Source organism: Prionailurus bengalensis, chromosome B1, assembly GCF_016509475.1.
Source record: "Prionailurus bengalensis isolate Pbe53 chromosome B1, Fcat_Pben_1.1_paternal_pri, whole genome shotgun sequence".
Lineage (NCBI taxonomy): Eukaryota > Metazoa > Chordata > Mammalia > Carnivora > Felidae > Prionailurus > Prionailurus bengalensis.
The window spans coordinates 42,633,078-42,660,937 of NC_057344.1; the positions used below are offsets into that span (position 1 = coordinate 42,633,078).

Sequence of the window (27,860 nt, forward strand, 5' to 3'; positions counted from 1 at the left end):
AGTGACTCATTAAAAAGGAATAACATGAGAATCATAGGGGTCCCAGAAGATGAAGAGAGAGAAAAGGGGGTAGAAGGTTTATGTGAGCAAATCCTAGCAGAAAACTTTCCTAACCTGGGGAAAGACACAGACATCAAAATCCAGGAAGCACAGATAACTCCCGTTAAATTCAACAAAGACCGACCATCAACAAGGCATATCATGGTTAAATTCACAAAATACTCAGGCAAAGAAAGAATCATGAGAGCAGCAAGGGAAAAAAAGTCCTTAACCTACAAAGGAAGACAGATCAGGTTTGCATCAGACCTGTCCACAGAAACTTGTCAGGCCAGAAAGGAGTGGCAGGATATTTCAATGTGCTGAATCAGAAAAATATGCATCCAAGAATTCTTTATCCAGCAAGGCTGTCATTCAAAATATAAGAAGAGATAAAAGGATTTCCAGGCAAACAAAAATTAAAGGAGTTCGTGATCACTAAACCCACCATGCTAGAAATTTTAAGGGGCACTCTCTAAGGGAAAAAAAAAGATGAAAAAAAAATCAAAAAAGACCAAAAACAACGAAGACTAGAAAGGAACAGAGAATACCACCAGAAACTCCAACTCTACAGACATAATGTTGGCAACAAATTCATATCTTTCAGTACTCACTCCAAATATCAATGGACTAAACGTTCTAATCAAAAGACATAGAGTAACAGAATGGATAAGAAAAGAGGATCCATTTATATGCTGTTTACAAGAGATCCATTTTACACCTTAAAATACCTTCAGATTGAAAGTAAGGGGATGGAGAACCATCTATCACACTAATAGTCACTAAAAGGAAGCCAAAGCAGTCATACTTATATCAGACAATCTAGGCTTTACTTTTTTTTTTTAATGTTTTATTTATTCTTGAGAGAGAGAGAGCGTATGAACAGGGGAGGGACAGAGCAAGAGAGGGAGACACAGAATCAGAAGCAGGTTCCAGGCTCTGAGCTGTCAACACAGAGGCCAAGGCAGGGCTCAAACTCACAAATCACGGGATCATGACCTGAGCCAAAGTCGGATGCCTCACCAACTGAGCCACCCAGGCACCCCAAAACAATCTAGACTTTAAAATAAAGACTGTAATGAGATGAAGAAGGGCATTATATCATAATGTGTCTATCCACCAAGAAGATTTAACAATTGTAAACACTTATGCTCCAAACGTGGAGGTAACCAAATAAATAAATCAATTAATAATGAACACAGAAGCTCATTGATAATAATACCTTAATAGTAGGGGACTTCAACACCCCACTTACAGCAATGGACAGGCCATCTAAACAGAAAATCAACAAGGAAACAATTCCTTTTAATGACACCCTGGACTAGATGGACTTAATGGATATATTCATAATATTTCATCCTAAAGCAGCAGAATACACATTCTTCTTGAGTGCACATGGAACATTCTCCAGAATAGATCACACACGTGGACACAAATTGTCCCTCAACAAGTACAAAAAGATAGAGATAATACCATGCATATTTTCAGACCACAATGCTATGAAACTTGAAATCAACCACAAGAAAAAATTTGGAAAGATAACAAGTACTTGGAAACTAAAGAACATCTTACTGAAGAATGAATGGGCTAACCAAAACGTTAAAGAGGAAATTTAAAAGTGCATGGAAGCCAATTAAAATGATAACACCACAGCCCAAAATCTCTGGGATGCAGCCAAGACAGTCATAAGAGGGAAGTATATAGCAATACAGCCCTTCCTACAGAAAAAAGAAAGGTCTCAAATACACAACCTAAGCTTACACTTAAAGATCTGGAAAAAGAACAGCAAATAAAACCCTAAACTAGCAGAAGATGGGAAATAATAAAGATTAGAGCAAAAAATCAATGCTATTGAAACCAAAACAAACAAACAAAAAAACCGAAAAACACAAAAAACACAAAAACACAAAAAACCAGTAGCTGGTTCTTTGAAAGAATTAACAAAATTGATAAACCCCTAGCCAGTTTGATCAAAAAGAAAAAAGGAAAGGACCCAAATAAATAAAATCAAGAATGAAAGAGGAGAGATCACAACCAACACAGCAGAAATACAAGCAATAATAAGAAAACATTATGAGCAATTATATGCCAACAAATTGGGCAATCTGGAAGAAATGGACAAATACCTAGAAACATGTAAACTACCAAAACTAAAACAAGAAGAAATAGAAAAGTTGAATAGACCCATAATCAGTAAAAAATCTAATTAACAATAAAAAACTTCCCAAAAAACAAGAGTCCAGGGGAATTCTACCAAACATTTAAAGCAGAGTTAACATCCATTCTTTTGAAGCTTTTCCAAAAAATAGAAATGGAAGGAAAATTTCCAAACTCATTCTATGAAGCCAGCATTACCTAGATTCCAAAACTAGACAAAGACCCCATTAAAAAAGAGAACTACATATCAATTTCCCTGATGAACATGGATGCAAAAAACCTCAACAAGATATTAGCCAACTGGATCCAACAATACATTAAAAGAATTGTTCAGCACAACCAAGTGGGATTTATACCTGGCATGCAGGGCTGGTTTAATATCCGCAAAACAATCAATGTGATACATCACATCAATAAAAGAAAGGATGAGAACCATATGATCCTCTCAATAGATGCACAGAAAGCATTTGACAAAATACAGCATCCTTTCTTGATAAAAATCCTCAAGAAAGATGGAATAGAAGGATCATACTTCAAGATCATAAAAGCCATATACAAAAGACCCAACAATAATATCATCCTCAATGGGGAAAAACTGACAGCTTTTCCCCTAAGGTCAGGAACAAGACAGGGATGTCCACTCTTGCCACTGTTATTCAATATAGTATTGGAAATCTTAGCCTCAGTAATCAGACAACAAAAGGAATAAAAGGCATCCAAATCGGCCAGGAGGAGGTCAAACTTTCACTCTTTGCAGATGACACGATACTTTATATGGAAAACTCAAAAGATTCCACCAAAAAACTTCTAGAAGTGATTCATAAATTCAGCAAAGTCGCAGGATATAAGATCAATGCACAGAAATCAGTTGCATTCCTATATATCAATAATGAAGCAACAGAAAGAGAAATCAAGGAATCAATCCCATTTACAATTGCACCAAAAACCATACAATACCTAGGAATAAATCTAACCAAAGAGGTGAAAAATCTATACACTGAAAACTATAGAAAGCTTATGAAAGAAATTGAAAAAGACAAAAAAATAGAAAAACATTCCATGCTCCTGGATTGGAAGAACAAATATTGTTCAAAATGTCAATACTACTCAAAGCAATCTACATATTCAGTGCAATCCTTATCAAAATAAGCCCAGCATTCTTCACAGAGTTAGAATAAACAATCTTAAAATTTGTATGGAACCACAAAAGACCCCAAATAGCCAAAATAATCCTGACAAAGAAAACCAAAGCTGGAGGCATCACAATCCTGGACTTCAAGATGTATTATAAAGCTGGAATCATCAAGACAGTATGGTACTGGCACAAAAACAGACATTCAGATCCTTGGAACAGAATAGAGAACCCAGAAATGGACCCACAAATGTATGACCAATGAATCTTTGACAAAGCACGAAAGAATATCCAATGGAATAAAGACAGTCTCTTTAGAAAATGGTGCTGGGAAAACTGCACTGTGACATGCAGAAAAATGAACCTGGACCACTTTCTTACACCATACACAAAAATAAGTTCAAAATGGATGAAAGACCTAAATGTAAGACAAGAAGCCATCAAAATCCTCTAGGAGAAAGCATGCAAAACTTCTTTCACCTTGGCCACAGAAACTTCTTACTCATCATGTCACTGGAAGCAAAGGAAACAAAAGAAAAATAAAAACTTTAATAATAAAAAAGCTCCCAAAAAACAAGAGTCCAGGTCCAAAACAAACAAAGAAACCTGTGAAGAAATGGGCAAAAGACATGAAAAGACACTTCTCCAAAGAAGACATCTAGATGGCAAACCGACACATGAAAAAATGCTCAACATCACTCATCATCAGGGAAATACAAAATTAAAGCCACAATGAGATACCACCTCATACCAGTCAGACTGGCTAAAATTAACAACTCAGGCAACAACAGGTGTTGGCAAGATGTGGAGAAGGAGGAATTCTTCTGCACTGTTGGTAGGAATGCAAACTGGTGCAGTTACTCTGGAAAACAGTACAGAGGTTCCTCAAAAAATTAAAAATAGAACTACCCTATGACCCAGAAATTGTACTACCAGGTATTTATCCAAAGTATAGAAGTGCGCTGTTTCAAAGGGGCACATGCACCCCGATGTTTGTAGAAGCATTATCAACAATAGCCAAAGTATGGAAAGAGCCCAAATGTCAATCAATGGATGAATAGATAAAGAAAAATTGGTATATATATACATATACCATTATATATATATGTTTGTGTGTATATATATATATATACACACACACCATTATACCATATATACCATTATATATATATATATATATATATATATACACACACACACACACCATATATACCATTATATATATATAATGGTACCATATATACCATTATGTATATATATATACACACACATATATACCATTATATATATATATATATATATATATAATGGTATATATACCATTGGTATATATATGGTATATGGTATACATATATACCATTATATATATACATATATATATATATAATGGTATATATACCATTGGTATATATACCAATGGTATATATACCAATGGTATAAATGGTATATATACCAATGGTATATATACCAATGGTGTGTGTATATATATATATATATATAATGGATTAACTAGGCAATCAAAAAGAATGAAATCTTGCCATTTGCAACTACATGGATGGAACTAGAGGGTATTATGCTAAGCCAAATTAGTCAGAGAAAGACAAATATTATATGACTTCAGTCATATGAGGAATTTAAGACACAAAACAGATGAACATAAGGGAAGGGAAGCAAAAGTAATGTAAAAACAAGGAAGGGGGCAAAACATAAGACACTCTTAAATACAGGGAACAAATTGAGGGTTGCTGGAGGGGTTGTGGGTGGACAGATGGGATAAATGGAAGGAGACTTCAGTAAGAGACACTTGTTGAGATGAGCATTGGATGTTATACATAGGGGATAAATCACTGGAATCTACTCCTGAAATCATTATTTTACTATATGCTAACTAACTTGGATTTAAATAGATAGATAGATACAGTACATAGATAGATTAATAAACAAATAAATACATAAATAAGAAAGTTAAAGGAATATTGTCCCCATTGAAAAAAATTAAGAAGCCACTCATGTATATCAGTCTCCTGTATATATGACATAGAGAATTAGGTCAGGGTCATGGAAGCAGGGTTCAAATTTTAGTGCGTTGAGGAAGTGAGAACATAGAAACCAAAAGCGTAAATTACTGTTGTTAGGAGAGTCAAGGGCATTAGCACGCAGGCATTTTGGGTCTGACAGCTATCTCAATTTTCAAATGAGAACGTTGAGCACTTTAGTCTCATATTGCAAAAGGAAGAGATTGAAGATAAAGGACAGACAGGAGTAATTGCAGGCAAAATGTCACAAAGGAAGGGGAGAAGGGGAGTAGGAGCCCAAACGGAGCATCTGGTTTTGGAGTGATAGAAGGAGAAACTCTGGAATTTGAGGGAATTTGCTTTTTATGAATTTAATTTCTCACCAAATGGTAGTGAAAAATCAGGTTCTATGACTTGAAAAAAGGGGTTGGCGTTAAATTAATTATGGGGGGGAGAGGGAACAGGAAATTAAACATAAAAATACAAACACAAACAATACAACATGCTATTATGTATTATTTTATGTATATTACCCTATATTAAAATAATTTATAAGACCCAGCCCAGTTTGGAAACTGTAAGTTTGGAGAGGTATAGAACTGTAAGCTGTGTTCTTGTCTGATACATAAAGTAAATGTTTCACATTATTTCCACTCTGGGGAAATAAGGAAATACTTTTCTTTTTATATTTCTGTGTTTAGAATGACCTTTTCTGGTCAGAAAATGTCCATCTCTCTGTGGGCTTTCTATTTGTTTTCACTTCCTCACCCCCTTACTCTTTTGGGGTTAAAGATAGTCCTTTTTTTCACTGGTACCATCTATTATTATCATTTCCAGCATAACTGTGTAAGCATATAATTCTGGGTTTAATTTAATATGTAACACATATAGTGATTACATAAGGTAATACCCATAAGAGCTGTAATTTCTTACTTGGCCAAGAGATTTCACATTTAAGTGTTAGAATTTCCACTTCAGTGAAATCTTACCATATCAAAAAATGTTGGAAGGAGGGATTCCCTTTGGTGTTTGGTCCTCTACTTAGGAAATACCTGTTGCAGTTCAAGTTTATCTCACATTATTCATCTTCATATTTTGGAGAGCATGAGGTTTGAATTCATTAATATACATAGAGGTTAACTAAAGTTCTTGATCCAACATGAATTATAAAATTGATGAGATCCATGGGTCTTCATCATGGAGTTGATGGTATCATGAGTTATTGTTACTCCTACTCAGCTCTTAAATGCACCCCCCCCCTCCTTTTTCTCCATCCCTCTCCTCCAAGGATAAAGAAATGATAGATTTTCTGTTGTACATTTAACTCTTACTTTAATTAAGATTAAGTCCAGGTGCTGTACCAGGAATGCTAGGTTTTTACCTATCTTTCAATTTAAAGCACTGGTTTTTAAAAACAGTTCCAAAGGATGAGAACTTGTGTACTATGATTTTTTGAAGAATCAGTGGTAGGAGCAGTGAAGAAAATTTCATGGAATACATTTCTGAAGTAGCACATTTCTGAAATCATAAGTAAGTTGATTCAGGTTCTCATCCTTCGCTGTACACAAGCAGATAGAAATGCATCTGTTATATAAGCGAGAAAAGCTGTATACTTATTAAACCTTTTACAAATACTCGGCATACAAACTTGCCTTTGAGCTTGCTGGTGTTTTCTCGTTGTTGCTAATGTGTGTTCTCTCTCAAGGTTTCTAATGTGTGCTGTGAATAATTCAAGAAGACCAGTTTCTTTTGGATTCCTTATTTTATTGACCTAATTATATATTACTTAAGTACATTCTAACACTGCAAATATTACTATAAATGGGTCAAAGTAAATTTGGTCTTCTAAAAATATGTCCTGTGCTTTTAAGTTCCATAAAGTACCTTCATTTTCATAAAGACTCAGTATCATTTGTAAACCAGAAGTGTTTTATTTTTTCTTGTGCTAACAATGCTATAAGAAGGACAACTAAAGGAGGTTTTTTTCTGTTTTAAAATATACAGTTATTAGATTTTGAGCTACATTAAAAATAAACTATGGTTTCAAACTGGAATAAATAAAATTAAATAAATAAATAAATAAATAAATAAATAAATAAATAAATAAATCTTGTATGGTATTCCAGTATTCTATTAATAGATATTACTAATTGTTTTTAATTTTTCAGTATTAACAAATCTGAAACAGTCACCCATATACATGTATTTTTGGATGTTTTCTTCTTATTAGGACAAATTTATAAAAGCAGATTGGCTTGATTAAAGATTCTGCATGTGGAAAAGTTGAAAACTACTTTTTGATTTTCTCACAGAAACATAACATGAATTCATAATTGTAATTATAGTATGTGATATATGAGTGCCAGCTTATTTATGATTCTAGGAACACTGAGCATTACCAAACTTTTTTTGTTTTGTTATGCTTTTAACATAAGAAATGTATTATATTGTTGCATTAAAATTCTATAATTGTTTTAATATTTAATGAACTTATTAAAATAACTTCCCAGGAAATATACCTCTTTTAGAAATGATGATTAAAAATTATATAATCAATGTTTATGTCAAAAGAGCCAAAAAGAAAAATTTATAAGATAGAAAGTAAAAGTACCCTAATTCTCATCCTCCCATCTAGTAATGACAAACCCTGCAAATTTCTTGTGTGGTTTTCCAGAAATTGTATATCCTATCATAATATTGTATACATTTACAATTTCATGATTATTAACGAGTTTGAGTATCTTTCCATATGCTTTGATCATTGCATTTTGTGCACTCATGTAAAATAGCCATTCACAAAAGAGTAGTCAAATGAACCAATATTTTCATTTATGTCATTGGCTTTTACATTATGTTTAGAAAGTTCTTCCCATCTAACAGTATTTCCTTTAGGCTCTTTCTAGTTATCGTTGATGCTTACATCTTGACTCTATCTACATTTGTGTATTATGTGTTATGGGTTAGAACATAGTATCTCATTTCCATCTTGAAATAGAGCCCAAAGGTGTTGGATGAATTTCTACTTTCCTGAGGTCACACATCGGGTCAGTGGCTGGGTCAAACCTCTTCTGATTCGGAGTTCAGTGTACTTAATACCTCCTCAGTGTAAACACATAGAGAATTGTGTTCTAGAGTATGCAGGCAGGGGGATGGGTGCGACTGGGTAGAAATTTGAAAGAAACTTTGCTTGTGTTTCTTTCCCTTTTCCCAATAATTAGATGATCCAGAAGTGGGAAGGCCAAAAATGATTAAATCTTTGGCCTTCCTTCCTTTATGAAGCCCCATTTCCTATTTTATGTTATTCTTTTGCTAGACTTTCACATCTGTCACAGTATAATTTTCAAAAAGTTAAAAATTTACTCATATAAATATAGAATGTATGTCCAAAATATATTTGGTTCATCAATAAAGAAATCAGCAAGATGGTAAAGTTGCTTCAAAAACACTTGTTAAACTAGGTATTTACAGAGTTTTTTTTTTTAAAGGACATGAAATCAAATCACTATGTTTAATAATAACCATAATCCAGTTAATGTCCTATAAGGCAGTACAATCATTACTTTAAGGGTATATCTTATACTCACCAGAATTCAATAGAAGCTTCTTTTGTACAAACATCTTCAAATTGATATGTAACTTTACAGACTGGGCCATAATCAGTAGTATGTAGCATATCAAACAAAAGGACATTCCTTGGATGATTACATAATACTTAGGTGAGACTGTTAGAGCTCCAGGATGGTATTAAATGAATACACAGCCATCCTTTTGCTTTATTATGAATAATTTTTCTTAACACATTTATAATGTGAAATAGAATAGGCTTTTAAAATAAACCATTTTTTAGAAATGATACTATCTTTGTTAGACTAGTACTTTGGTTAACTAAAACTTCTGGTTAAGAAAATAACACAGAAAGTTTAAAAATAAAAGTCTGAGTAGAAATAAACCAGGAAAATATCAACAAAGTTAGGTGACAATATTACTGTAAAAATTAGAATGTAAACTATCAGACAGATTAGAATTTAAAGCAGATGGTCTTAGTGAAATAAAAGATTTAAGTTTCAATGGAAAGAAACTCACATGATATTTCAGTAAAGTGAAGTGAGGTGAAAGAAAGACCAGATGGCTTTGAAGAGATAGGTGGGCAGTGTGAGGGGCCTCATAGGCTACATTAAAATATTTGGTTTTGTTCTAAAGATCAGTGAGAGTTTTAAAGAGAAGAATGATGTGGTTGGATTTTTGTTTCAAAAAGTCATTCTGACTGCTGTGCAGAGTGTTATACAGCTGGGCAAAAGTGGAAATGAGACAAAGTAGAAGGTGTGGGGGGGGGAGGGGGGGGAGGCAGGGAGAACCCAGAAGGAAACAGGGGGAAATAATGGTGGATTATAGTAGGGTGGATAGCTAGGAGATACGTTCAGAGATAAAGCTGAATCCACTCATTCTCAAATGAATTATTTGTGAATAGTGAATATTATTGTGAGGCTCAGGTGAGAAAAATGTAGTTAAGATCAATACAGGCCAAGTACCAAGCAAATACTTACTAAATAGTAATTACTACTATTATATTATTATTATATATTATAAAGGGATTATAATAGGAAATAAGAAAAACTCAACTCTTAATGAATATAGGAGAATGGTATAAATGTATTTTGTTAATACATTTGAAAATCTGAATTCAATCACCATTTGGAAAACTGTAAAAGATAATTTTCTAAATCTAGAAGTGTAGAAACAATGGAAAATGTAATTAAAAACTTACTACATAAAATTTCTTCAGTCTTGAGAATTGTAATATATTTTCTGTTCCAGAGCATATTAAAAATGAGACAGCATTGGGGTGCCTGTGTTGTTTAGTTGGTAGAGCGACTGACTTCGGTTGGGGTCATGATCTCACAGTTTGTGAGTTCAAGCCCCGTGTCAGACTCTGTGCTGACAGCTCAGAGCCTGGAGCCTGCTTCAGATTCTGTGTGTCTCCCTCTCTCTCTGCCCCTCCTCCACTCATGCTCTGCCTCTCTCTGTCTCAGAAATAAATAAACATTAAAAAAATTTTTTTTAAATGAGACAGCATCAAATGCATCTTTTTTTTTCTTAATCTTTTAAATGTTTACTTATTTTTGAGAGAAAGACAGAGCATGAGTGGGGGAGGGACAGAGAGACAGGGAGACACAGAATCTGAAGCAGGCTCCAGGCCCTGAGCTGTCAGCACAGAGCCTGACATGGGGCTCGAACTCACTGACCATGAGATCCTGACCTGAGCTGAAGTCAGATGCTCAACCAACTGAGCCACCCAGGTGCCCTGAATGGAGTGCCTCTTATGAAGATAATATAACCTCAGGAGTAGTCCTTGAAAGAATAACACTACTGTTATTTATGAATACAAAAGGATAATCCTTAAAGAAAATATTATCAAATTGATTCAATAGTATGTTACAAGACCAATCAATTTTGAGCACTGCAGTAAGTATATTTTAACATTAGAAAGTTATTATGCAAGGGGTGCCTGGGTGTCTCAGTCAGTTAAGCTCAGGTCATGATCTCACCATTTGTGAGTTCAAGCCTCACATAAGCCTCTGAGCCTGGAGCCTGCTTCAGATTCTGTGTCTCCCTCTCTCTCCTCCACTCCCCTGCTCACGTTGTGTCTCTCTCTCAAAATAAATAAACATTAAAAAAATTTTTTTAAATAAAATAAAAGAAAATTAGTATGCATGGAATTAGGAAAACCTAGAAAAATAATATATAAGATGTTTGGAGAAAATATTTTCATAAGCTGCTGGAAGATAAATCAAAGTATAAGTAAATGATGGCTAAAATGCCTTCTAAGGAAATGGTACTTAACAATAACTATTTTCTTTTCTTTTCTTTTTCTTTCTTTTTTCCCCTCCCCTTGAGGAACAGATAAATAGATTTGAGACTGAAGCTGAGTAGCTATGGATAGCAGCTACCATAGAAAGCAGTTTACCTTCTCTGGCCCCTCTCTCCACCTAGAAAGGGAGCATATTCATTTCCCATAATCAATACTAACTAAATAATACAGACTATAGCTTTTAATTGGCACTAAGCTAATTAGTCATCTAGAGTCCTCAAATCTTTTGTTTTGGTCTCCTATTGTATTCTAAGCATCTATCTAAGTGCTCTTAAATGTAAAAAGTAGTGACAAAATACTCACTAAATTGAAACAATGAACAAAATACCAGCAAAAAAAAAAATGAGAGAATAGTAAATCCAGAGAGTCATTAATTTGACACTAGAGAGCACAAATGGTTGGAGGTTAGAAAGAATGATGAGAAAGGGTTCTAACTTAGCTAATGCTGACAAGTTATTTTCAGGAACAAGATAGTGAATTTTTGGCAAATGGTTTGGTTTGAATTAAAATATCAAGCTTGGGGGTGCCTGGGTGGCGCAGTCGGTTAAGCGTCCGACTTCAGCCAGGTCACAATCTCGCGGTCCGGGAGTTTGAGCCCCGAGTCAGGCTCTGGGCTGATGGCTTGGAGCCTGGAGCCTGTTTCCGATTCTGTGTCTCCCTCTCTCTCTGCCCCTCCCCCGTTCATGCTCTGTCTCTCTCTGTCCCAAAAATAAATAAACGTTGAAAAAATAAATAAATAAAAAAATAATAATAATAAAATATCAAGCGTGGAATAGACACAAAAGTTTTACATATCAGTTTTATTAATAGTGAGAGGAAATTGAAATTGACCAATATGTACAATGTTGTTTAAATTTCAGTGTTATATCATGCAAATGGAATCTGATGCAACCATTAAAATTATATTATTAAGCATAACTATTTTAAAAATTTTTGATATTTATTTAATAGGCTTCTATTAATTTAGTAATAGAATAACAACACTTAGAATATATTTTTCATAAAATCATTTATTTTGGCTAATGATAAACCACCATACTTCAGTAGTTCCCTAATTCCTAAAGATTAATAATATATAAACAGTAAAAATAAATGTAAAGTAAAATACCAAACATTGGATTGTCAATTTATGGGACTTATTAACCTGAGTATATAATTCAAAGATATGATCAATAATAAAGCCATAAGATATTAGTAAAAGTAGTTGGAAGATATTCAGTGTAATCATGTTTCAAAATCAAATTAAGACACATAGTTTGCTAAATATTGGCATAATTATTGTATGAAATGGGATTAAATATTCTATTTCAAATTGGTCATGATTTAGAAATTCTGGGCTACCTAGGAAGAAGATGGCAGCGTAGGAGGACGCTAGGCTCACCATGTCCTGCTGATCACTTAGATTCCATCTACACCTGCCTAAATAACCCAGAAAACCACCAGAAGACTAGCAGAGCAGATTCTCCAGAGCCAAGCGCAGGCAAGAGGCCCACAGAAGAGGGTAGGAAGGGTGAAGAGGCTGTGCGCACTACACAGACTGGCAGGAGGGAGCCAGGGCAGAGGGGCAGCCCTACGGCAAAGCAGAGCCTCTGAGTCTGGCTTGTAAAAGTGGAGGGGTCAGACGGAGTGTGTTCGGTCAGCAAGCGGGACTTAACATCTGGGAAGTTATAAGTTAACAGCTCTGCTCGGAGAGCGGGAAGACTGGAGGACAATTGGAGAGAGTCCCGGATTGAGTCCCGGATGACAGAGCACAGCTTGGCAGGGAACAAAGGCCTCACCAGCGCCATCTCCCTTGCCCATGCCCCAGCCAAAACCCCAAAGGGAACAAGTTCCTGTCAGAGAACTTACTTGCACCGCACAAACACCCAAGCTGTGCTTTAGTGGATCCATCCCTCCGGCGGTGGCGGGTCTGACTCCCTCCCGGTGACGCAGGGCACCTCCCGAAGCAGATCAGCAAAGGATAAGCAAGCTGAGCCTCCCCGTCCAGCCCGCTTGCACCTTGCCGATCCACACCAGCTAATACGCCAGATCCCCAGCACCACAAGCCTGGCAGTGTGCAAGTAGCCCAGACGGGCCATGCCACCCCACAGTGAATCCCGCCCCTAGGAGAGGGGAAGACAAGGAACACACCAGTCTGATGGTGGCCCCAGTGGTGGGCTGCGGGCAGACATCAGGTCTGACTGTGGCCCCGCCCACCAATTCAAGTTATTCAAGACTGCACAGGGGAAGTGCCCCGCAGTTCCACACCACTCCGGGGACTATCCAAAATGACAAAACGGAAGAATTCCCTTCAAAAGAATCTCCAGGAAATAACGACAGCTAACAAACTGATCAAAAAGGACTTAAACAATATAACAGAAAGTGAATTTAAAATAATAGTCATAAAATTAATCGTTGGGCTTGAAAACAGAATAGAGGACAGCAGAGAATCTAATGCTACAGAGATCAAGGGACTAAGGAACAGCCAGGAGGAGCTAAAAAATGCTATAAATGAGCTGCAAAATAAAATGGAAACGACGACGGCTCTGATTGAAGAGTCAGAGGACAGAATAGGGTAACTAGAAGATAAAATTATGGAAAAAGAGGAAGCTGAGAAAAAGAGAGATAAAAAAATCCAGGAGTATGGAGGGGAAAATTAGAGAACTAAGTGATGCACTAAAGAGAAATAATATACGCATAATTGGTATTCCAGATGAGGAAGAGAGAGGGAAAGGTGCTGAAGGTATACTTGAAGAATTCATAGCTGAGAACTTCCCTGATCTGGGGAAGGAAAAAGGTATTGAAATCCAAGAGGCACAGAGAACTCCGTTCAGATGTAACTTGAATCGATCTTCTGCACAACATATCATAGTGAAACTGGCAAAATACAAGGATAAAGAGAAAATTCTGAAAGCAGCTAGGGATAAACGTGCTCTAACATATAAAGGGAGACCGATAAGACTTATGACGGATCTTTCTACTGGAACTTGGCAGGCCAGAAAGGAATGGCAGGAAATCTTCAACGTGATAAACAGAAAAAATATGCAGCCGAGAATCCTTTATCCAGCAAGTCTGTCATTTAGAATAGAAGGAGAGATAAAGGTCTTCCCAAACAAACAAAAACTGAAAGAATTCGTCACCACTAAACCAGCTCTACAAGAGATCCTAAGGGGGATCCTGTGAGACAAAGTACCAGAGACATTGCTACAAACATGAAACCTACAGACCTCACAATGACTCTAAACCCATATCTTTCTATAATAACAGTGAACGTAAATGGACTAAATGCACCAACCAAAAGACATAGGGTATCAGAATGGATAAAAAAACAAGACCCATCTATTTTCTGTCTACAAGAGACTCATTTTAGACCTGAGGACACCTTCAGATTGAAAGTGAGGGGATGGAGAACTATCTATCATGCTACTGGAAGTCAAAAGAAAGCTGGAGTTGCCATACTTGTATCACACAAACTAGACTTTAAATTAAAGGCTGTAACAAGAGATGAAGTAGGCATTATATAATAATTACAGGGTCTATCCATCCGGAAGAGCTAACAATTATGAATGTCTGTGCGCCGAATACAGGAGCGCCCAAATATATAAAACACTTCCTCACAAACATAAGCAACCTTATTGATAAGAATGTGATAATTGCAGGGGACTTTAACACCCCACTTACAACATGGATATATCATCTAGACACACGGTCAATAAAGAAACAAGGGCCCTGAATGATACATTGGATCAGATGGACTTGACAGATATATTTAGAACTCTGCATCCCAGAGCAACAGAATATACTTTCTTCTCAAGTGCACATGGAACATTCTCCAAGATAGATCACATACTGGGTCACAAAACAGCCCTTCATAAGTTTACAAGAATTGAAATTATACCATGCATACTTTCAGACCACAATGCTATGAAGCTTGAAATCAACCACAGGAAAAAGTCTGGAAAACCTCCAAAAACATGAGGTTAAAGAACACTCTACTAAAGAATGAATGGGTCAACCAGGCAATTAGAGAAGAAATTTAAAAATATATGGAAACAAACGGAAATGAAAATACAACAATCCAAACACTTTGGGATGCAGCGAAGGCAGTCCTGAGAGGAAAATACATCGCAATCTAGGCCTATCTCAAGAAACAAGAAAAATCCCAAAATCAAAATCTAACAGCACACCTAAAGGAAATAGAAGCAGAACAGCAAAGGCAGCCCAAACCCAGCAGAAGAAGAGAAATAATAAAGATCAGAGCAGAAATAAACAATATAGAATCTAAAAAAAAACTGTAGAGCAGATCAATGAAACCAGGAGTTGGTGTTTTGAAAAAATAAACTAAATTGATAAACCTCTAGCCAGCTTCTCAAAAAGAAAAGGGAGATAACCCAAATAGGTAAAATCATGAATGTAAATGGAATTATTACAACCAATCCCTTAGAAATACAAGCAATTATCAGGGAATACTATGAAAAATTATATGTCATCAAACTGGACAACCTGGAAGAAATGGACAAATTCCTGAACTCCCACACACTTCCAAAACTCAATCAGGAGGAAATAGAAAGCTCGAACAGACCCATAACCAGTGAAGAAATTGAATCAGTTATCAAAAATCTCCCAACAAATAAGAGTCCTGGACCAGATGGCTTCCCAGGGGAGTTCTACTAGACGTTTAAAGCAGAGATAATACCTATCCTTCTCAAGCTATTTCAAAAAATAGAAAGGGAAGGAAAACTTCCAGACTCATTCTATGAATCCAGTATCACTTTGATTCCTAAACTAGACAGAGACTCAGTAAAAAAAGAAAACTACAGGCCAATATCCCTGATGAATATGGATGCAAAAATTCTCAATAAGATACTAGCAAATCGAATTCAACAGCATATAAAAAGAATTGTTCACCATGATCAAGTGGGATTCATTCCTGGGATGCAGGGCTGGTTCAACATTCACAAATCAATCAACGTGATACATCACATTAATAAAAGAAAAGAGAAGAACCATATGATCCTGTCAATCTATGCAGAAAAAGCATTTGACAAAATTCAGCATCCTTTCTTAATAAAAACCCTCGAGAAAGTCGGGATAGAAGGAACATACTTAAACATCATAAAAGCCATTTATGAAAAGCCCACAGCTAACATCATCCTCAACGGGGAAAAACTGAGAGCTTTTTACCTGAGATCTGGAACATGACAGAGATGTCCACTCTCACCTCTGTTGTTTAACATAGTGTTGGAAGTTCTAGCATCAGCAATCAGAAAACAAAAGGAAATCAAAGGCATCAAAATTGGTAAAGATGAAGTTAAGCTTTCACTTTTTGCAGATGGCATGGTATTATACATGGAAAATCATATGGACTCCACCAAAAGTCTCCTAGAACTGATACATGAATTCAGCAAAGCCGCACGATACAAAATCAATGTACACAAATTAGTTGCATTCTTATACACTAATAATGAAGCAACAGAAAAACAAATAAAGAAACTGATCCCATTCACAATCGCACCTAGAAGCATAAAATACCTAGGGATTAATGTAACCAAAGATGTACAAGATCTGTATGCTGAAAACTATAGAAAGCTTATGAAGGAAATTGAAAAAGACATAAAGAAATGGAAAACATTCCATTCTCATGGATTGGAAGAATAAATATTGTCAAAATGTCAATACTACCCAAAGCTATCTACACATTCAATGCAATCCCAATCAAAATTGCACCAGCATTCTTCTCGAAGCTAGAACAAGCAATCCTAAAATTCATATGGAACCACAAAAGGCCCCGAATAGCCAAAGTAATTTTGAAGAAGAAGACCAAAGCAGGAGGCATCACAATCCCAGACTTTAGCCTCTACTACAAAGCTGTCATCATCAAGACAGCATGGTATTGGCCCAAAAACAGACACATAGACCAATGGAATAGAATAGAAACCCCAGAACTAGACCCACAAACGTATGGCCAACTCATCTTTGACAAAGCAGGAAAGAACATCCAATGGAAAAAAGACAGTCTCTTTAACAAATGGTGCTGGGAGAACTGGACAGCAACATGCAGAAGATTGAAACTAGACCACTTTCTCACACCATTCACAAAAATAAACTCCAAATGGATAAAGGACCTGAATGTGAGACAGGAAACCATCAAAACCTTAGAGGAGAAAGCAGGAAAAGACCTCTCTGACCTCAGCCGTAGCAATCTCTTACTCGACACATCCCCAAAGGCAAGGGAATTAAAAGCAAAAGTGAATTACTGGGACCTTATGAAGATCAAAAGCTTCTGCACAGCAAAGGAAACAACCAACAAAACTAAAAGGCAACCAACGGAATGGGAAAAGATATTCGCAAATGACATATCGGACAAAGGGCTAGTATCCAAAATCTATAAAGAGCTCACCAAACTCCACACCCAAAAAACAAATAACCCAGTGAAGAAATGGGCAGAAAACATGAATAGACACTTCTGCAAAGAGGACATCTGGATGGCCAACAGGCACATGAAAAGATGCTCAACGTCGCTCCTCATCAGGGAAATACAAATCAAAACCATACTCAGATAACACCTCACACCAGTCAGAGTGGCCAAAATGCAGAAATCAGGAGACTATAGATTCTGGCGAGGATGTGGAGAAACGGGAACCCTCTTACACTGTTGGTGGGAATGCAAACTGGTGCAGCCGCTCTGGAAAACAGTGTGGAGCTTCCTCAAAAAATTAAAAATAGATCTACCCTATGACCCAGCAGTAGCACTGCTAGGAATTTACCCAAGGGATACAGGAGTGCTGATGCATATGGGCACTTGTACCCCAATGTTTATAGCAGCACTCTCAACAATAGCCAAATTATGGAAAGAGCCTAAATGTCCATCAACTGATGAATGGATAAAGAAATTGTGGTTTATATACACAATGGAGTACTACGTGGCAATGAGAAAGAATGAAATATGGCCCTTTGTAGCAACATGGATGGAACTGGAAAGTGTTATGCTAAGTGAAATAAGCCATACAGAGAAAGATAGATACCATAAAAACATATGAAGAGTGTGAAAACACACTCTTATGTGGATCCTGAGAAGCTTAACAGAAACCCATGGGGAGGGGAAGGGGAAAAAAAAAGAGGTTAGAGTGGGAGAGAGCCAAAGCATAAGAGACTCTTAAAAACTGAGAACAAACTGAGGATTGATGGGGGGTGAGAGGGAAGAGAGGGTGGGTGATGGGTATTGAGGAGGGTACCTTTTGGGATAGCACTGGGTGTTGTATGGAAACCAGTTTGACAATGAATTTCATATATGGAAAAAAAATAGAAATTCTGGGCTATATGGTCATAACTTATCCTGTTGTCAGTAAGACCATGGCCTAGGCTGGTCTAGAATTAAATTCTAGACTTAAACCAGAGTGTCAAAATTATAAGGGGCAGTCATATCTAACTTGTATGGATTTCTTACTTTGATCCTTGCAGCATACCCATAAAGTGTTATCCTCACATAGGGAAAATAAGGTTCAAAGAGATTAAATATAGTTAGGTTTAAAACTGATAAGAATTTCAGCTGGAATTCAAACTCAAATCAGTATGACTATTGTCGAATCTGCCTATGCCATTAATCAGAATTTGTCTTATTGACTATGCACTATTTCTTAACTAGAATTTTCTTAAGAGAAGAGACATCACAGGGCACCTGGGTGGCTCAGTCAGTTGAGCATCTGACTCTTGATTGAGCCTGCTTAGTGTGGACCCTGCAAAGGATTCTCTCTCTCTCCTGTCCCTCCCCCACTCATTCACGGCACATACTCTCTCTCTTTCTCTTAAAAAAAAAGAAGAAGAAGAAGAATATTCAGAAATATCATGAACCTCAAAGAATAACTTCCTGAGATACAAAGACTTCATTGGAAAAAATGAAGAAAGAAACTGAAATCTGATTTTACGGAAATATCTTTCAATTGTAAATTATCATCCCAACATAAAATTTTTGTTTTTTATTTCTAGTCAGAGAATAAAAACACAAAATTGAATTTTTGAAAAGTATGTCCTTGCTCCTCCTCCCTATTTCCTACTGCAAAGGCCACAGTTTCAAAACATGATGGTAGCATATCCATATTTATTTATTTTAATGTTTTTGTATTTGTTTTTGAGACAGACAGAGACAGAGCATGAGCAGGGAAGGGGCAGAGAGAGACAGAGACACAGAATTTGAGCAGGCTCCAGGCTCTGAGCTGTCAGCACAGAGCCCGATGCGGGGCTGGAACTCACAGACTGCGAGATCATGACCTGAGCCGAAGTCACACGCTCAACCGACTGCAACACCCAGGCGCCCCTGTAGTATATCCTTTTAAATTCATGTAGAAGAGGCTCCTTTCCCATGTAGCTCTGGTCATATAATTACTGCCCATACAATGTTTTTTCATATTCTAACTTCCCTCTGACCTCATACCTACAATTTTACAGCAGAGGATTGCCTTTTCTTCAGAATATCAAGGTCATACTGGTGAATATGAGCTAACGTTATGCTGACAAAACTGGTCAGTGATATTTAACTGTCCCTATGACCCATTGATATTTTGATATCTTGAACACTGCTTTTCATTGTCTTCGCCCTCCCATGCTTGTGTGGTCAGATTTGGGAATCTTAGGGTAATTGTAGTTCTGGTTGCTCAGGCCCCTCCCTCCTTCTAACATTCTATCTTTTCATCTCACTCCCCATGGTGTATTTAACGTATGCCTCCTCCAAAAGGCAAGAAAGAAAAAGAGACAGAGAGAGAGACAGAGACAGAGACAGAGGAAAAGGAAGGGAAATCTCCTTGGAAACTGAATGTGACCCCATTTGGAAAAAAAGGGTCTTTTTTGGTTAATGACTGATTGCAAGATGAGATCATCTTAGATTAGTGTGGCTCCAATAACAAGTGTCCTTATAAGAGAAGACATAGACAAGAGGAAGAAGACACAGCCACAAAGAAGGCCACCTAAAGATTGACCCAAAGATTGGAGTTATTCTGCCATGAAAATGGAATGGCTGGAAACCCAGGAAGAAGGGAGAGGACAGTGGGGATCCTCCTGTAGAATGATTGTAGGGAAACTGAGCCTGCCAACACCCTGAATTCAGACTTCTACTCTTTAGCTCTCTGCAAGAATACATTTCTATTGTTTTAAGTCACCAAAACTGTGGTACTTTGGTTACAGCAGACCTGGGAAACAAATAAATGCCCTGAGCCTCAATTTGAATGAAATTAGCAGATTTGTATTTTCCCATGGCCAATCTTTTCATTCTTTCTTAGGGTCCGTCAGCTCATCTCATGTTGTGTCATGTTTCTCTATAGCGGAGATGTCCTGCGTGAGAAAACTCTAAGTGGTTTCATTGTTTAAATTCTGGTTTCCAGATGACTGTCTTGGTTATTCCTGCTCTTCCTATTTCCTTATCTCTGTCTGCACATTTCTCCTTTGGCTTTACTCACCTTCTTAGTGCCTTAATTTTGGCACAGAAATCCACACCCCATCCAACCTCCCTACCCCCAAACACGTTTTTCTTTATTGATCTACATTAACTATTATGAAATCTGATCACTTTGTCTCTATCACTACTATATCACCATCACTGCCTCAAATCCCCCCCTTTTTTAAGTTTATTTATTTATTTAGAGAGAGAGAGATAGAACAAGAAAGGGAGGGGCAGAGAAAGAGAGACAGAGAGATGGAGAATCCCAAGTAGGCTACATATTGTCAGTGTGGAGCCCAATGCGAGACTCAAACTCACAACCCATGAGATCATGGCCTGAGCTGAAACCAACAGTTGGATGCTTAACCAACTGAGCCAACCAGGTGCCCATGGAGTCCACTGCTTCTATCAAGGACTTTGGATTTCTACAGGAGAGGATATATCTATCTCTTTTTCCTAAGTAGCCACTTGATTGCTATAAAGAATACAGTTCCCAGTGTCCCCATGGCATCATTCCTTGTCTGCTGCTCCATGGCACACTTAAAATGTCCCTCTTTCTTTGTTTTTGCATATAAATGACTTCTAAGCTCTACTCAGAGCTTCTTGTAGCCATGACACCTATAGCCAGCCTCTCAAGTGTAGGCCCCTGTCTCTAACCTGAACCTGCACTGTCCTTGAAGCATTTTATGATTTTCAAGCACTGAATTATTTAGGTTAGAGATTCTGAATTAACCGTTGGGTTGGGGTTCTGGCATCAGTATTTTTTAAAGTTCCCTGAGTGATTTTGATGTGCAGTTCAGCAACAGCTGTTCGAACCCACCCTGCACTTAACAGTCTTTTGGGAAAAACATTGAAATGCCTGTTGCATTATATTATTTTCCAGATGTGCAAAATCTAAACTCAAGCCTGACATTGGAGATCTTAGTTCCACACCAATCTGATCTCCATCTATTGTGTACATAGACTCCTGTTTTTCTGCCAAACTGATTTCCTTGTATTGTTTATATCTAAGAAAAAATTACTTCCCACCTCTCCCCACCCAAACACACATACACATGCATGGGACCCATGATCTGGCAAAGGATTTTTGTGGCATATTTATGGACACGGGTCTGACAGCTATACAGTTTCTACACTGAAACGTTAGACCCTGGAAATGTTTGAGAGTGGATACAAACAGTGGGGTAAAGCACTGAAAACTAACCTAGGCCCCTCCCCTAAAGCCACAATATTTGCTTGCTTATTCCTTAGCTTGACTGTTTTCTGGAGAAAGACTTTGAAGTAAATATTTATAGAAGCAATTAAGCTTGCTGAAAGAGCATCTTTGGGCCAGAGGGCATGAAGGAACAGTTCTCCCATCACTTGCCTTTATACTAAAGGAAAGAAAAACTTATTTGAGCCCTTGGCAATGTCAGTGACAGACATTTCCTAATTTGTAATCAGTATCAACACTGCTAGCTGACTGATGCAACCTGCGACAGAACCCCTCCTAATGAAGCAACTACAGGGCAGATTCTGATGAAAACTTCCTTCTCTCACCTCTTCCCAGAAGCAGAGCTGTTTAAAATTTCACACCAATGAGAGGAAATGAAAATAAAACTGAAATACAGAATCACTTTTCATAAATCTAGCATAGGACTATTATAAAGTTGGCCCAGTTTGTCAGGGAATTTTTTTATAATGAGCTCAGCAATGGAAATTTCTCCTAAGGGATAGCCATTAACCAAATCACAAGACAGACATGATCTGGCTCAGAACCAATCACAAGCCCTTGAAACTTTTATTGTTTCTCATCTAGTGTTCTTATTTATATATAAAAAAGGAAACAAAGAGGGGAGCTCAATCATTATGGCTCTATAAAGTTACATACTTTATATTATTATTTTTCCTCTGCTCAGTGTAAATATTTAACCTCAATAAGAATGTGTTAGCTTATTGGCTTTTCTTTCCTTGTGAACCAGGGACAGTGGGAATATTCCCAAATCAAGTTTTACACACAGAGTGAGCACTGGAATGAGGGTTCGAAGAACTGCTTCTATTCCTTACGCTGGATTTATTAAAGTGTCTCATGCTCCACAACAATCCAGGGGGAGTGGCATCAGATCTTCACCTACTACATGTGAAAACTGGGGTCAGGCAATGCTTGTGATTTATACAGGGGTACAAGATTTAGTAAGTGCAAGTCAGAGTGACTGACATGTTCTGGTTTGCCCAGGACTTTCTTGCTTTAGCCCTGAAAGCCTCATGTCTTGACAACCCTTTCAGTCCCTGGCAAATACAGATCCACAATCACCCTAGTTGCAGTCAGAGATTGCAATCTGTACACTGGGCTACAACCCTATTCTCCATAACATCCTGAAGTCATTACTTCTAATGCTCAAGTTACTTGCAGATCTGTGACTTGTTCTCTCAACTAACAGCTCTACAGAGAGCTTTTGGGAAGAGTGAATAGATGATATCTTCATCTATATTCTTCTAATAACAATCAAAAATAAATAAGCATTAGAATAGGTATTCAATAAAAGTTCATTGAATTCCAGAGTATTCTTTAATTGTAGTTAAAGACGAATTAGGCCTACAGGGAAGGTGTAGAATTGGATCTATTAAGTCATCACAAAAGCCGCAGTTTTGGACCCCTAGATTCTCACCCGAGTAGTTTGGGCCCTTATCAATGATGTAGTAGAAAAAAGATGTTAGCAGTGCTGAGTATTAGTTCAGCTTTTGACACTAAAATGACTTTGGCAAGCCACTTCCTGTGCACTTCAGCCAGCTGAAATGTAAAAGCAGGAAGGTGGGACCAGGTGACTTCTAAGAACTCTTACAGTCTTAGCGTAGTAGGCTTTGAGCCACAAAGAGTAAACAATGTTAAGGGTTCACTGATGGGGCCCCTGGGTGGTTTAGTTGGCTAAGTGTCTGACTCCAGCTCAGGTCATGATCTCACAGTTTGTGGGTTCAAGCTCCGTATCTGTGCTGACAGCTCGGAGCCTGGAGCCTGCTTCAGATTCTGTGTCTCCCTCTTTCTCTCTCTGTCCCTCCCCCACTCACATTCTATCTCTCTTGCTCTCTCAAAAATAAACATTAAAAAAAATGAGTTAACTGATGAAACAAAATTGGATTATAAGCTGTGCCTTCAGTAGAATTCAAAAATAGGTATTGTTAGTTCTCACGGGTTTCTTCCTCTTCTCAGCAATGTCTGTGAATATCTAACTCTTCCTACCAACACCGAAAGTACCCATGATCTTTTGTGTTCTTTCTGCACTCCTACTAGCAAGTGAAGATAAACTCATTTGCTCCCTTACTTGATCTCTAAGTTCTGTCTTTTCCTTGGTAACCCAGATTTGCTAATAAGTTTACTGGACTGATTGACAATCTATTAAAAATAACTGGCATTAAAACATTCCATTTGAACTATCCCTTGCTATATGTAGCTGTCACTTTTCTCTTTTCATAATTCCATGTTGATTTATTTGTAAAATCTTTCTCAGGTATTTATATTGCATCTCCCCTAATGACCACATAAATTAAGCAGATAAAAGAGAGAACAAATCAGCATCATGAGAAACCTATTCTGTCCTGGTCCAAGGTTCTATACTTACCAAAGGATTTGGCAGAAGAAAGCCATACTCTTCAGAAATATGAAATCTTCCTAAAGATAATAATGGTATTGTCTTCAAATTCTGACTTTGAGGTTCCATAATTTTGTCTGAAGTATCTGAACTAAAGCCAGTCCTGAGTGACAACGATTCCAAATATACCAAAGACCCAGGTTGAGGGAGCTTCAGGATGGCATCTTCTTGCTGCAATTCTGCAGTGTCTCAGCAACAGAGGAGAACCTTGGTCTGAGGTTGAATTCCAGAATGCCATAAACTTTCTCTGACACAAGGTTGAGTAAACAATTAGAGACTGCTGACTAAAACAAACAGGCAAACAGAATCACAAAAGAAAAAAAATATCTCCTTTCTTTTTACACACATGTAGTAAGAGAAAATTGGTTTTAAAGATTGGTTTTAAGTCCAAAGACAATTTGTTCTCCTTTGGAAAAGGGGAAATGAGCTAGTACTTTGGTTATGGCTGATTCCAAATATCCTGACAGTAATCTTGTCCAAAATGAATTTTGACAACAGGGTCTTTATCCCAACGGAGTGAATGATTAAAACTGGAAGTGAGTCACCTTTAGACAGATATTTCAGTGGTTGGTGGTGACTGGAGATCAGAGGAAGACTCTAAATACATATCAGAACCTCAGAGGGGGTCTGAACAACATATTCTAAACAACTGCTTTGATTTACTTTAAGAAATAACATTTAATCATTTTTTGAAATCTTTAGCCACAATAAGGAGGACATATATATTTTTAACAAATGAAGTAGTGGATATTAATAAACTTAGGAGTCTGAACAGAGTATTGATTGAACCCTCTACCTTTATCAACCATCTTTTGAGAAACTTCTACTAAAATGGGTGACTTTACCTATGAAGGAACTACTACTTTTACTGATTTTACAGAGTAGTAAACTGAGGAACACCATATAGATAACCCTGTCTATTGTCACTCCACTAATTATTGGCAGAGTGAGGACTAGGACTGAGGTATCTTAAAATTTTTTTTAACGTTTTTTATTTATTTTTGAGACAGAGAGAGACAGAGCATGAACGGGGGAGGGGCAGAGAGAGAGGGAGACACAGAATCAGAAGCAGGCTCCAGGCTCTGAACCATCAGCCCAGAGCCCAACACAGGGCTCGAACTCACGGACCGCGAGATCGTGACCTGAGCTGAAGTCGGACGCTTAACCGACTGAGCCACCCAGGCGCCCCTAGAGCTGAGGTATCTTGATTTCCAAGCCATTGCTGTGTTCCCTAGATCAGGCTGCCAGGCTGTCAAAAGTGCTCTTACAGTTTGTTTGTTCTTTGAGAAAGAGAGAGAGAGAGGGAGAGAAGGAGAGAGAGAGAGAGACAGCATGTGCACACACGTGTGCTCTCTAACAGGGGAGGGACAGAGAGAGAGAAGAAGAGAACCTTTTTTTAAAAAGGTGTTTGTTTATTTATTTATTGTGAGAGAGAGAGAGAGAGGAGAAGTGCAGAAAGAGAGGGAAAGAGAATCTCAAGCATGCCCCGCACTCAGGATGAAGCCTGACTGAGGGCTCAATCTCACGATCATGAGATCATGACCTGAACTGAAATCAAGAGTTGGACGCTTAACCAAGTGAACCACCAGGTGCTCCTATAGTTTGAATTTTCTTTACTATGGAGCCAGGTTATAAGTTCCAGTCCATAGATCTGCAGTATGCAAATTCTGAAGACTCTACCTTTTGCCAAATGGACCATAAACTTAGGTCAAAAGTTGTAGACAAATTTATTTGGAAGCTAATTTATCTGAACACATCTTCTTCTTCCCTTTCTCTATGATAAATAGAAAAGCTAAGAGCAGGAAGTTCTCTGATCATTCATTGAACAGTTCCTACGGAAGGTTCAACTTTAAAAGTTGTCTTTCAAAAGTAGCCTAATTAGTCTATGTATCTGTTTTTGTGCCAATACCATACTGTCTTGATGATTACAGCTTTGAAGTACAGGCTAAAGTCTGGGATTATGATGCCTCCAGATTTGGTTTTCTTTTTCAACATTACTTTGCCTACTCAGGGTCTTTTGTAGTTCTATAAAAATTTTAGGGTTGTTTGTTCTAGCTCTGAGAAGAATGCTGGAGGCAATTTTGATTGGGATTGCACTGAATGTGTAGATTGCTTTGGGTAGTATCAATATTTTATCCATATTTATTCTTCCAATCCATGAGCATGGAAGGTTTTTCCATTTCTTTGTGTCTATTTCAATTTCTTTCATAAGTTTTCTATAGTTTTAAGCATACAGGTCTTTTACATCTTTGGTTAGGTTTAATTCTAGGTATTTTATGGGTTTTGGTGCAATTGTAAATGGGATCAAATAGAGAACCCAGAAATGGACCCACAAATGTACGGCCGGCTAATCTTTGACAAAACAGGAAAGAGTATCCAGTGGAATTAAGGCAGTATCTTTAGCAAATGGTGCTGTGAGAACTGTACAGCAACATGCAGAATAATGAAACTGGACCACTTTCTTACACAATATACAAAAGTAAACTCAAAATGGGTGAAAGACCTAAATGTGAAACAGGAAACCATTAAAACCCTAGAAGAAAGCAGACAACACCCTCTTTCATCTCAACCGCACAACTTCTTACTCAACATACCTCCAAAGGCAAGGGAAACAAAAGCAAAAATGAAGTATTGGGACCTCATCAAGATAAAAAGCTTCTGCACAGTGAAGAAAACAACAAGCAAAACTAAAAGGCAACTGACGGAATGGGAGAAGATATTTGCAAATGACGTCTCAGAAAAAGGGTTAGTATCCAAAATCTATAAAGAACTTACCAAACTCAACACCCGAAAAACAAATAATCTGGTGAATAAATGGGCATAAGACATGAATAGACACTTCCTAAGAAGACATCCAAATGGCCAACAGACACATGAAAAGATGCTCAACATCACTCATCATCAGGGAAATACAAATCAAAACCAAACTGAGATGCTACCTCACACCAGTCAGAGTGGCTAAAATTAACAACTCAGGAAACAACACATGTTGGCGAGGAATCCTCTTGCACTATTGGGGGGCATGAAAACTGGTACAGCTACTCTGGAAAACAGTGTGGAGGTTCCTCAAAAAATTAAAAACAGAATTACCCTATGACCCAGCAATAGCCCTACTAAGTATTTACCCAACAGATACAGGAGTGTTGATTCATAGGGGCACATGCATCCCAATGTTTATAGCAGCTCTATCAACAATAGCCAAATTATGGAAAGAGCCCAAATGTTCATCAACTGATGAATGGATAAAGAAGATATGGTTTATATATACAATGGAATATTACTTGGCAATGAGAAAGAATGAAATCTTGCTATTTGCAACAATGTGGATGGAACTGGAGGATATTATGCTAAGTGAAATAAGTCAGTCAGAGAAAGATATCATATGTTTTCACTTATATGTGGAACTTGAGAAACTTAACAGAAGACCATGGGAAAAGGGAAGGGGAATAAAATAGTTTCAAACAGAGAGGGAGGCAAACCATAAGAGATTCTTAAATACAGAGAACAAACAGAGGGTTGAAGGGGGTGGGGGAGGGGAAAATGGGTGATGGGTGATGAGGAGGGCACTTGTTGGGATGAGCACTGGGTCTTGTATGTAAGCGATGAATCATAGGAA

The 27,860-nt window shown here is 37.4% G+C and overlaps 1 protein-coding gene across 1 annotated transcript in view; it reads right to left on the minus strand.

Moving 5' to 3' along the window:
• IDO2 (indoleamine 2,3-dioxygenase 2) overlaps positions 1-24,474 on the minus strand; it is a 79,566-nt gene extending 55,092 nt beyond the window's left edge. Inside the window, exon 1 of the mRNA XM_043563501.1 lies at positions 24,215-24,474. Coding sequence (XP_043419436.1) covers positions 24,215-24,313 — 99 coding nt within the window. The 5' untranslated portion in view covers positions 24,314-24,474. The remainder of the gene's footprint in view (positions 1-24,214) is intronic.
• Between the last annotated feature and the right edge of the window lie 3,386 nt (positions 24,475-27,860).